This window comes from Numida meleagris, chromosome 3 (genome assembly GCF_002078875.1).
Source record: "Numida meleagris isolate 19003 breed g44 Domestic line chromosome 3, NumMel1.0, whole genome shotgun sequence".
NCBI lineage: Eukaryota > Metazoa > Chordata > Aves > Galliformes > Numididae > Numida > Numida meleagris.
This window is the reverse complement of record NC_034411.1, coordinates 51,367,901-51,380,674: the sequence shown is the minus strand read 5'-3', so window position 1 is coordinate 51,380,674 and position 12,774 is coordinate 51,367,901. Positions and strand designations below refer to the sequence as shown.

Here is a 12,774-nt window from a genome sequence, read left to right as displayed (position 1 = left end):
ACTGGTGTGGTGTGGCGTGAGCAGGAGGTTGAAGAAAACAAGTCACAGTTGAAGAAAAGAGAAGATGGTAGAGAGCAGTTCAAGGTCACGTCCCTCTGGTCACCTTGTGGTGGGGCCAGGCTTGAGCCAGGATGAGAGGGAAGAATCCTCAGCTCCTGCAGTTTTCTCTGACGGTTTCACAAATGCAGAGCGGGTCTGGCCCTGCTTAGCTTGTCGTGACCGCTAAAACTAGAACCCAGGTCACGAACACCTGCCTCTGAAAAGCACTTGGCCAGGGCATTGGAAACAAGCGGGAAGGATAATAACTCGAGGCAGCACATTGCTCCTTCTGTGCTGTCGCTGTTTCGGCTGGGCTGTTTCTTTCTTTCTCCTGAGGTGCTGTGAGTGACAGGGATGCGCTGTTGCTGACAGCACCAACCAGTTAGCTCCAGGGTCTCTTCTTTAATGGGCAGCTCGCCACAGACGCAGCCATCAGTTAGAATGCTAAAGGCCAGATACTTGTGTTCAAGTAGAGTAATAAAATAGGTTTTATTGGACTTGTATAAATCTGCTTTAATGGGCTTTCTAGCTACCGCTTACTTTCATTACCGTGTAAATTGGCTGTCCTAGAGCTGTTAATTGTCTTTGCAGGAAATGTTGGATATGGTCATATACCGTACTTTCTTTTTTACTGCTCTTGATATTTTATACTGACATGTGTCCATAAATAGTCACTGTGTTTATGAAGAGTCCGAGACTCTGGGTGGGGAACTGACCGGCTGCTTCTTCCTGCTTCACCAACCTGCTCCCAAGATAAACTGACACTTCTACGAGAAGCTACACTCAAGGTTTTACTTGTTTGGCTTTTGAAAGTTTTGGGGTGTTTTGTTTTGTTTTGAAATGTCTGGCAAATGAGGGAGCAGATGGAGGGGGGGGGGGGATGTGCAGAGAGAGGCAGCAGCCTCTTACTGGATGCCTTGTGTTCAACCTTGTGCTCGAGGCAGCGGGCTAGTGAAGTCGGAAGGCAACTGGAGTGTGGTTTCCAAGCAGCTGAGAACAAGTCACAAAATCTTCCTGTAGGAAGAAGGAAAAAAAAAAAATCTTTTGTTATTAAATTAAGTTACTGTGACAAGATGTCAAACAAATGGCATCTGTGCTGCACAGTGGTACTACACAGGCCAGGTGAGATCCTGCACCTCTGCAGCAGAGCACCATGGATATCCTCACCGAAATCGTGGGCTTCTGAGAAGCGTGACTGCTGGCTTGCTGATAAATGAGCAATGACTCCATGAAGGTCATGCCTGCTCTGAGCTGAGCAGCACTATTTCATGAGCTCACCAGGGTAAGTGACATATGGATCTCCTGAAACACTGGCCCAGTAGACTGGTGGAAAATGTCAGGGAGGAGCGGAGTGGGTACACAGGAGTGGTTGCCTGGAGTTTCTGCAGTTGTAACCAGAGTGATGCTTCTCCTGATAGCTTATCATGTTCTGAACCACAGAACATGATCTTTCTTTTAAACCTTTTGCTAGCAAGATCCTACACTGAACAGAGTATGTGTGCAGCCTTACACTGGGCGCTGGAACTGCCTGCTAGGGACACTCCCTTTATAGATGCACAGTGCACCCAAGCAGCAGGTTTATGCTCACTTCTTAGAGTTCTCCTTAGTCTTCAGTGCAGTTGCCTGCATCCTCCCCCTAGCAGCCCACCAGTTTGATGTTCAAGCTGAACTCACTGTTGGGCTGTGAGTGAGCCTGGCTCTCTACAGGATGATTCTGCCATCCCCAGTTGTATGTCTTGTGGCTTAGCTTCAGGGCCTGATTGCCTGAATTGCACTTGAATAAAGTTAGGTTCCAAGACCAGCTTGTTCCCAAAAGACTGTCTGTCCTTGTCCATGTGCTATTTTAGTGGAAAGTAAGTGCCTTGTTTAGGTTAGGCTTGCAGTGAACAAAGACCAGGATGTGTTTTGGAAAGACTAACAAAAGGTGCCATTAGTTTCCCTGCAGGCAGAGCAATATTTTGAGAGGCTACCGGATGATTTCAGAATAGCTGAGGCATGTTCTTACAGTGCCATTTAAAGAACTGCACTTAGAATATGGGGGTGCAGTCAGGGGCCTGGGCTGAAGCTAAACCAGCCATTTCTTGCTGATGCTTGGGCAATACTGCTCGTGGTTCTGCTTCTCGACCTCAGAGACCACACCTTCTGTTTTACTTTCTATACAGAAATGAGTTTAACAAGGAAAGCACTAGGGTCTGCCAAGACTGCAGCTATCTCTGTGCAGATAATGCCTAAGCCTTGTTTCCACAGTGGAAACTTACAGGCAGAATAATACCAGCAGTACTGCTGTAGTTACTGATGTGTGTTCCTCCTGCGGATGTTTGTTCCAGAATAACTATAGCAGTCTACTCAAGGTAAGGGTACTTTATTTTAGGTGACAGAAATGGGTTAATATATACATTTAACATGAAAATGTTTTTATTAACATCTTTTTTTCTCCATACATGCTCTTGAATATGGTTTTTAACTGAAATAAAACATCTTCAGATGGATTAATAAAAAGAAATAACTTAGAATAAAGAACTTCTCAAACATACTGGATAACATTAAGTTGTATATACTCTGTACACCTCCCTCCAGGGGCAGTTTCTTTGTCTTTAAACAAAATGAAAATGAAATGGAACACGGACAGATGACATATCTCCTTCGATAGAGACCTTTGTGTAAAAGATTTATTTTTATTTTTATCATTATTATCATTTCTACAGGAACACCAAAGAGATGAGTTTTACAATTCTAAATTACTATTTGTATTCTTCAAGCTGTTTTTGTTTTGTTCTAGGAGAAGCAGTTTGTTGAACCCTTCTGACAGTGCACCATTGTCTTCATCATCGCTGAATGTCACCCAGTGACTGGGGAGTTTCAAGTTTTCTGGATTGTGTGCTGCAGAAACTGCTGATGGTGCCTGGCTGGAAAGATGGCGGGAAGAATCTGTATCCAGGTCCAAGAGATTACTGTTCTTTGCAAGGGAGCTGCTATCTGAGAGCAGTGGAGGCTGGCCCTCTGCTACAGCAATTAATTCTGTATTGGGTGCCAGCTGCGTGGCTGTGTTATTTTCTTGGCTGGCAGAGAGGGTAGGAGCTGAGAGGGCAGAGTGCATGGGGGCAACGTGAAGGACGTCAGAGTCCTGAGGCTGGGGGTAGCCAGGATTGTTGCTGTTGGAGTTGAACATTAACTCTCTAAAAAGTGGGTTGTTACTGCCCTGGAGAACTTGCAGATGAAGAGCTGCAGGAGCTGACTTCTTTCTTCGTGGTGGCACCTTTGGGATGAAGGAAGCATTCTGGGGAGGCTGCGCATTGGCCTCGGCTGTGCTTGGGGAGGGGGGCTGCCTGTCACTGCTCCCCCTGCTCTCCTGAGGCTTCCCAGGTTGTGCTGTTCTGGGCTTAGGGACAGGAGTAATCTTGGTCGGACTGAGAATAGCTGCATCTTCTAGACAGGGCTCTGGCAAGTCAAAGGGATTCTGTATTGTCTGTTGGTCAAATCGCTGTTCTGTAGACATGGCCTGAGGGGGGGTGAAAAGGAGTGATAAATTTGAGAACAAACATGGTACCTTAAACTCTGAGTCGCTTCTAGTGCAAGTTTTACTGATGGTATTGCTGAGAAAAGCTGACAGTACTGAAGAGAAAAAAAGCAGTACAGAGAGGAGGCTTGACAGCACCGTTTGAAACTATGCCTGTTTGGTTCTTCCTCAAGCATTATGCCTTGGACCAGTGTCCGAGTGTGCTATCTGAGGACAAGGATCCTACAGCTCTGTTCGCTCTCTGCATGAAAAATACATCTCTTTCTGAGCATCTCTTTCCCATGTTAGGATTTAGCTCTAGGCTAAATTAACGCAGTTCTTAAGAGTTACTTATTTGTCTTCCTGCTGCCTAGCATCATTTAAGCAAGAATGCTTGAGGGCTGAATTAATGGGGCCATTAGCTCACGCCTTTGGCTATGTTCCGATACAGTAAGGTTGAAGGACAATTGGCTTAAGCTAACCCAAAAAAGGTATTGAAGGTGCTGGCGTGTCTCACTGATGCTAGAACTGAAGCTAAAAGTAAACTCAAAATGCAATTTAGTACATATGTATTTGCTATTTAAAAATATAGAAATAACTGGAGCCTTCATCAGTACAAGAGGGCTGGGGTTGCTTCAGATTTCTCACGCTCAGTGTATGTGCTCAGTGTAGCTGAATGAAAACATTTTAATTCGTTACTGCTGTCCCATAGTATTAAAGATAATATACAGGTTTCTTTAATGGAGTTGAAATATGTGATGGACATATCCTCTGCCATTGCTGTCTAGAGGCTGGTATTAAGTCACCTTTGCATACCTTTTTTAATAATAGAAGTGGATTGGATAGAGGTTTTCAAGTACAGGACTCCCCTCTCAGCTCATTTGGATGGGGGAATAGGTAAAAGTCTGACATGAGCATCGTACTGAAATAAAGAAATTCCTGCAAGAGATTTCATACAACTAACATCAAGATAGCAGTGCCTCTCAGCACTCTGTAGGAATGCCCTGTGTGTGGAGGAAGGATAAGTATGAAATAAATAGACTAATCTTGGTTATTGAGTGATGAAGGAAAGGGCACACAGGATGCTGCCTGTTTTTAATTCTTATGTGATTCTGCTAATTGGAGATAGCTCGAACTCCTTTAGACAGGGGTGAATGCCTTTGCAAGAGTCCTAACTTAGCACAGAGCTTGCTAAAGCTCTGTCAAAGGAAGAATCTAAAAGGTTACATATTTTTGTCTAGAACTTCAACTGTTTGCATTTCAGCAGTTCTAGGAGGTGAAGAAATTGTAGACCAGTATCAGTGGAGAGACCTGACAGAGAGACAGATTAAGAACCCACACCTACAGGTTTGTATTCTTAAGACCTTGATCTTTTGAGTAGAATCCAGAATCCCAAGTGAAATGTTGAATCCCATTATCAGGCACGTGAGAAAAGTTGGGTGTCTCTGTACAGGACACAGAACAGCATTTGGAGCAAGAAGCTGACACAGTAAGGTGCAGAGCACTCCAGCTGTGGTTAAAAGTAAGCACTGTGATAAAGAAGAGATGAGTCTTAAAACCTGCACATCAGCTGCCTTTCTCTGTTTGGGATTCAAAGCAGAATTTTATCCTGAAGAAGCGTGCCTGCGCTCTGCCTTTTGGTAAAGCAGCTAGGCTTTGCCCTTTAGTTTAATACTAAGCCAAAGAGTGCCAGTATTGAAAAAGTCAGAAGTTCCCGTGCAATTCTGTACCTGGAAGTCTTTCTTACTGATTTTACTAAAAACAATCAAACAAAACAAACAAAAAACAAAATACAGGTGATGTGAAGATGGTTCTGATGCTTCATAATCAACTGAGTAGAAACATGGGAAGAAAGAAAGCAGGGTAGAGGATGGCTTCCACAAAAGACAGTGATTTTTCATGGTCTCCTCCTAAAAACGAACCTGATGGAACGGGGAGAGGAAGGAGAATATTGGAGCCTTGACAGTTTCACTGTCAGTCACATACCTTGACAATGCTTAGACAAACCAGGAGTAACTACACCTAAGAGAACAGACTCACAAACAGAAAAGCTGAGCAAAAACCTCAGGTTCCTTTACCTTCTGATTGCCTCATGCGTTTTGATGACCACAACACACAATACCACTTCAGTGCCTGTTGACTAAGAACTGGGCACTGTTTAAATGTTAGGGCTTCAAAACAACTGCTTAACAGCTCCCCCCCACACACCCTTTTTCCACCCTTCACATCACGTATGGCTGCAACTTACATTTTCCATCTTGGCTCCCGCCCTTTGCAGGGGTACTGGCTTCTTTGTAGTTGGAACTTTGGGTGGGGGCCGATGGGGCACAAGTGCTGGTCCTGCTTGTGGCCCCTGAAAGAACAGGGACTTCGTGATGCTGGGAACAGGCTCGGGTTTGGTGAATGTTTGGTTTCGAGTTGGAGCAGGCTTCAGTGCATCTTCCTGTAATCCTGAAAAGCAAAACCAGTTAGTGTCTTGGCAGCAAATACTTTCTTTCACAATCATGTTTTCCAAAATGTGCACATCTAAAGGGCATGGTGCAGATGCCTACTTTTAGAAAAACGCAGACCTTTGTAATCCTATGTCTAGAATTTGTAAATGGCATTTTGTACGCAGAAGTTAAGGAAAACGTTCCCTGTGTGAAATACTTCATGCCTACATAGCAGTGCTGCATCACCGTCGGGCCAAGTGGGTTAAACACTGGCTGGGGTGCAGAAGTACCGAGCTCATCTCCTGAACCTCCTTTTGCTGCAGTTCTCTGATCTGAATAAACAAAGTATCGACACTGAGTGCCTCCTGTAAGCAAAGAATTGTAAATGCTAACTAGGGTAGAGCAGGAGCTATTGAAAGTGATGCTGACTAGGCTGGTTTCCTTACCCAAGCTGATGAAATGGGAATTTCAGAATTAAGGGGAAGTATACCTGACTTCAAAGATAAATGTACAGCAATCTCTGAGGAACAAACATCAAAATGCCTTCAAGATATTTCTAATCAAAATGGATTATTCCAGACTGCACTGTGTTTACAAACAAAAGGGGTTGTTCTTCTTCTAAACTGAGCACCTTGCAGACTCAGGTATTGCTCTCCAATCATAATTCATTCTTCTTTGTACAGCATCAGCAAAAAAAGGCTCCTCGCAACTCCAGAGGGCATATTCACACAGTCTAAATTTCCTTCTCTGATTTGCCCTTGTGAAAACCTCTCATCTCCGGGGCCTAGACAGAGAGCCTATACACAGAGTAGCCTTTCAGCACAGATATTCTAGCTAGAAGTAGCAGGGAGCAACTATACTTGCTATCCAAATGTGAAAACAGAATCCAGGTTATTTCTCCCACAGCTGTATTTGTTCCATAGCTCTGCTTGGAATAGTGAACATCACTATGTGGAGCAGCAAATGTAACTCTGAGGTAACACAAGCAGTTGATTCCAGCTTTATCCTTTACATTTTCAGACTAAATCTGGACATGAATAACCCAAGGTGCTCGTAGTAACAGGTTCTACAATACAATATACAACTTGAGTTACCTTGGAAAATCAAGGCCAGCGTTATCAAAACGGACAGATAACACTAAGCAAAATCTTGGAAGAACGTGCATGTCAATGTTCAGTGGAGCCTCTGAACAGAAATAAATGTATCTGGGCTATGACAGTGGAAGGATAAATACACCTGCAGAATTACGTTTTTAAAGATTTCTGGGAGTCCATTAGAAAGCTGGGCTCACCTCCTTTAGCTTCCATAAGACATCTGATAGCTTCTTCTGCTTCCTCAGCAGTGGTGGTTTTGATCTGCTTGACATTGTAAGGTTTACTTATTCCAGTTCGAACTTTAGGCTTTAATAAAAAATACAAAAGATGAGTAATGCTGAGAGAATCATTTTTCTTGTGTACTTGTAATCTTATGGCTAAGCTCACACATCTGTAAAGCTCTGGTTTTGCCAGCAGCTGTTCAGAAATCTATAAATTCTACAGAAATAGCAGAGTCTTTTGGCAAGCATGGGGCCTTTTTTATCAGCTGAGGAGACAGGCAGACAGCTAACTGCCACAGCTGGTCCCTTAGCCATCCCTTGTTCAATGCATTATGGTTTCCATCTAATAAGACAGGAGTGGGGAGGTGTTTCCACATTCAGATATTGATTTCCCTGTTGATAGGGCTGGCAGCCTTGCTGGCAATGGCCATGATTTTTCCTATATGCCGTGCTCTAGGGTATCCCATCAAAACAAGGTAAGAAGAGGATTAAAGCACATTATAATGGTGCTCATAATTCAAGTTAGCATTCGTCAGAAAGCATCACAGAAAATAAACTAACAGTGCCCTGGATGTGCACCATTCTCTCTCCTCACTCTTCAGCAGTTCTCATTCTTGACAATTCAGCACTGTTTTTCTGGGGTCCAGTCGGTCCTATGATCTAGTATTACAGTACAACACACTCATCTTAGCTTTTCCAGCTCGGGCAGATGATGGACTCCCTTCCTTGTATGACAAGAGCATCACATAACTGATGCTTAGTGTCTGTGTGGATGGGGGAGATGCATATGAAGCCGCATGGCCATACTGAGTGGCAGGACTCACCGGCTGCTGAGGGGCTCCAGGCAGCAGCTTCGCCATGGCCAGGATGGAACAAGTGGAGTGGCTTCCTGAAGAGAGGGAACCATCTGAGGAGGACTTTTTGCCCGATGTTCCAGCTGAAAGAGGAACAAAAATGGCTCGTTGCATTCAGTAACCTGCAATGGCAGGTTACTCTCTTTGAAATGTGTTTGTGAGAAATGAAAGAGACACTGTCACTGCCCCTGCTCCTCCAGGTGATGGGCACATTAGGCAAGACCTTCCTGAGGGACATCAGAGACCTTGAGTCCTTCTGCCTGGGTGCCAAGAGGAGCACGCTTCGATCTAGGAGGAATAAATGGGCTGAAGCTGTTACTGCTTTAAGTCTAAGATGAAAAACCATGAACACAAATGAAATCTTGAGCTGTTTCAGGAAGCAGTTTCCTAGTTTTGCTTTCATTTAACAGTTTAGTTAGCTGAACATTAACACTGCCTTCCAGGCACAGAAGTACTAAGGCCAGTGTTGTCATTTCTGTACAACAGACTCACAAATGAATGGAATCATGCTGAAGAACTCATCTTCCAGCAACGAGTCTGATAGAACCTTTCAGTTAAGACTGGAAAATATATGAAGAGACGATTTGGGGGCTGCAAAAAACAATAGGGTGTATAGCTTGTGTCATACGGAAGACCCAGATGATTATCTGGATTTAACAATCAGCATTCATCCAGAAGCAGCCATAAGAACATGAGCAGTGCAGCACTGATGACCTCCTGGGTGAGCAGAGCTCAGGTAAACAGCATCGCTCTCCTTTGTACTTCACTGAACACAAAAGCAAGTAAGAGCTGCTTGCAAAGTAGAAAGGGACAAATAGTCCAGAACAAGTATTTTGTCAAAGCTTTTAAAAAGAAGATCACAATTAAGTCAGACACAAGGAAACTATAAGAAAATGCCCAGCGACTTTCCAAGCCAGCAGGCATAAATAATGGTATTTATTGTGACAAAGTGGCTGGTCAACTTGTTGAGCTGAGTGATGAGTTAGTACTGTCATTCCGTCCTCACTAAAGCATGGGGCCTTTCTTTAAGGAGTATCTGTCACCCTAAAAACAGACTTCCCCCATTGCTAGACAGACTGAAACAGGCTGGGAAGCAAATAGTGCAGCAGCTTGATGTTTCAGAACGACGTCACTTTCTTTGTCACCCAGAAACAGCAGGCAAAACTGTTCAGCTGAGGCCAACACGAAGTTAAAGAAAGTTAAACTCACCAGGAGGAGGAGGCCTCTGGGGGGGCTGGAGTGGCCGAGGCCTGTTAGGAACGGACAGAGACCTGCTCGGAGACCGGCGGTGACGCTCCCCACCTGCCTCCAGCTCCTGCTTCAAATCAACCAGGTCTGCATCATCTAGGGAAATTTCAGAAAGGATCTGCGTCAGACACTTGTGGGAGAGTATGCACCAAATCTGGGCCATCTGTAGAGAGGCAGTGATGAATGGCAATCCTGAGCCAGGTATCTCAGCAACAGCACATGGCTTCTTTCATCCTGTTTGCTCCCCTGGAATAGCTGAGAAACATCTACCCACCTTTGTGTCAAATGTTTCCCTCCCTTCTTTTCCAGCATTTGTTAACTGTTCCTGCTGACACACAGACTGCCTGCATCTGATTTTTGGGTTACCGCACACCTCATTATATTGAGAGCTTTCCACAGGCAGACTTCAGTGACCTGGTATCATTCAATCCGAGGTATGGCAGCCATGGGAAAGTGAGTGGTGATCAGTTCCTTACCCTTCCCTCCTGAAGGCTGCAATTCCCTCCAAAGATTAGGCAACCTTCCTTGCTCAGAACTGTTTTCATGCCAGAGAAAGATTTATCTGAATCACTCCCTCATTGCATCTCTCTGCTTTCCAACAACGTTTCATTGCAGGTACACCTGCCTCAATGTGATAGCCCTCAAACGCACCTGAAATGACTGCGCTATTGCACTTTCACCCCACCTTAGCCTCTCTGACAGCTGGAGAGGCATAGAGATTGCTTCCAGCTCCCAGCCAGCTGCAATGGGGGCTTTCACCTCAGTTCTCTCACCTCCTTTCCCTGCCCTGCCATGCAGCAATGGCCTCTAGGGCTCCAGAACCAACTGGGTTTAGTTTTGTCCCTGTAGTTTGGAGAGGAGGGGGAAGGAACTGACAAGCAGCAGTCTCTCCTGCTTTAGGCATTCTTACACGAGTTCCTGTTTTTCAGAAAGTTGTGCTCTCCAGGGAATGCTGAGCTGCCTCACACTTTCCTACTCCCACTCAGCACCAGATGGCAGCTGCAGAGATACAGCCTGCAATCTGCCCAGCCTGCTTCCCCCTTCCCTCTGCATTTTCAGTACTTCTAAGCAACAGATACAGCCTCATCAGTACAATCTGAGGTGCCATGCAGATGCCTCAAGGCATGGCTGGAAATTCTGTCAGTAATGCTGAGCACAAGACAAAAATCAGCTACTGCCGCTCTAGCCCTCCTACTTAAAAGAAGACTGCTGGGTTTTCACAGTGGCTCTCAGGAACATCAATTTTGTGAGGCTATAGCCTTCTAACCTCAGAAACACACATACACACTACTGTGCTCCTGTCCTTGGTTTCTGTCTGCATGCAGCACCAGTCCTACAGTCCCCATACCTTTGATAGGAGGCACTCGGGCGGAACTGGAAGCTTAGGGAGTCATCTAGAATTGCAAAGACTTTCAAGATGGACTGACTACATCATATTTTGACTTTGTGAGATCATGACCTCACCTCAAACTCCTTCAAACTATATTTTACGGCCTCTTATTTACTTCTTGATTTTATTTTATTTTTTTTGTGGAGAAGAGCTAGTGCGGGTGAAAAGAAGGCCTGCAATTTTCTGTAGCATAATGAATCATCACATAGTAGGCCAGAGGTGTTTGGAGGGCAAGCCATCTCATAGTATAAAGTGATTGTTTTCACTGTATTTAATAATGACAGATTACTCGTTGGCTCAGGGCTAAGTTTCTGGGTCTGTCCACACACTGCACACAGCATACAGCTTCAGGTGGGTCAGAAAGCTGTATATCACTGTGACAGTTTGGAACATCTACCTTCATTTAATCTTTATGAACTCTACTTTTGACTCAGCCTTTAAGGGCATTAAAGTTTTCACTTTTAAGTCAGAAGATTCACTCCCGTGAGAGTGCAAAAAAGAGCTTCTGAATCACCTGCTGATGGCAATGAAGTGTTTAAGATGTGACCTAGCCTGTCTCTGCTTGGCCACTGGGGCCTGTCCTGACCACGTGCCAAAGCAATAAGGCTGCCGGTGTGTCTAGTTCTTGCTGCAGTTTGTACCAGTATTCTCTTCATAGCAACAGTTTCGCTTTACAGAGTAATTTCATAATAATGCACAAACAAGCCAGGTGACCAGAAAGACAGAGCAGCATATTTGCAAAGCTCTGAAAGAATGAATATACCTGTAGCATGAACCTCAGCTTCTTCAGATATAAATAAAATAGAAGCAAAGAAGAAATTTTAGCTTTTTTTTGAAGTCAGTTGTTTGAACACAACTTCCTGAACAGCCCGGCTTATTCCAGCCTGTGCTTCCATATCTATTGCTCAATGGACAGAATACGGCTTATTGCCAAATCAACAGCAATCCCTGGATTTGATTTTGCTCTGGCCCTGACTAATAAGGAAATAAAGTACAGATGATTTTGTATTTTATGCCCTGCTGCCATAAAACATCAAATGGATAAAAAAGAAATAATTTATTATGACTCTAAAAGGAAACTGGCATTTCTCAGCACTACTATCTTGCCCTGGGCTGGAGAGAAATAAGATCTAAGCTTTATTATTTGTATGGCTGCATTGCCTGAAGGCCTTGGTTACAGTCACAAGCTCAGTAGTTGTTGACCACTACGTGAACATGTACCAAAAAGATAATCATCTTTGAAAGACCGACAATCAAATATAAATGAACAGGGAAATACGGACAAAAGGAGAATAAATGACAAGCGTTCAGGTCTTACTTAAGGAACATACATTATTTACCTTTATACAGCCGTAGGTTTTGTCCAGATTTGGTTGGAAGAGCTACGGATGAAACATGTCCAGAACCATCAGGCAAACATTCTGCTGTGTCTGCTTCCAGGTTTTGACACAAAGCATCATCTAAATACTCATCTTCATCCTCCACTATATCACCTAAATTAAAACATTAAATAACAAAGACTTAATGAGGAAGTGCATTGGGGCCAGATGACATCCATCCTAGGGTTCTGAGAGAGATGGCTGATGTGGTTGCTGAGCCGCTCTCCATCATACTTGAAAAATCATGGCTGTCCGGTGAAGTCCCCGGTGACTGGGGAAAGGGAAACATTACTCCCATTTTTAAGAAAGGGAGAAAGGATGACCCAGAGAACTACAGGCCGGTGAGCCTCACCTCTGTGCCTGGGAAGATCATGGAGCAGATCCTCCTAGAAGACATGTTAAGGCACATACGTGACAAGGAGGTGATCCGAGACAGCCAGCATGGCTTCACCAAGGGCAGATCTTGCCTGACCAATCTGGTGGCCTTCTACGATGAAGTGACAGCATCGGTGGATGGAAGGAGGGCGATGGATGTCATCTACTTGGACTTCTCCAAAGCCTTTGACAGGGTCCCTCATCACATCCTTCTCTCCAAATTGGAGAGGTACGGATTTGAAGGAT

General features: G+C 44.4%; 1 protein-coding gene across 4 annotated transcripts in view; it reads right to left on the bottom strand.

Moving 5' to 3' along the window:
- Positions 2,386–12,774, bottom strand: part of SYNJ2 (synaptojanin 2) — a 67,178-nt gene continuing 56,789 nt past the window's right edge. For all 4 annotated transcript variants that reach the window (XM_021391589.1, XM_021391590.1, XM_021391591.1 and 1 more), the window contains 6 exons: positions 12,115–12,267; positions 9,346–9,480; positions 8,107–8,219; positions 7,259–7,367; positions 5,784–5,986; positions 2,386–3,538 (listed from right to left, as the gene is read on the bottom strand). In XM_021391589.1, the coding sequence (XP_021247264.1) occupies positions 2,765–3,538; positions 5,784–5,986; positions 7,259–7,367; positions 8,107–8,219; positions 9,346–9,480; positions 12,115–12,267 (1,487 nt within the window). In that variant the 3' untranslated portion in view covers positions 2,386–2,764. The remainder of the gene's footprint in view (positions 3,539–5,783; positions 5,987–7,258; positions 7,368–8,106; positions 8,220–9,345; positions 9,481–12,114; positions 12,268–12,774) is intronic.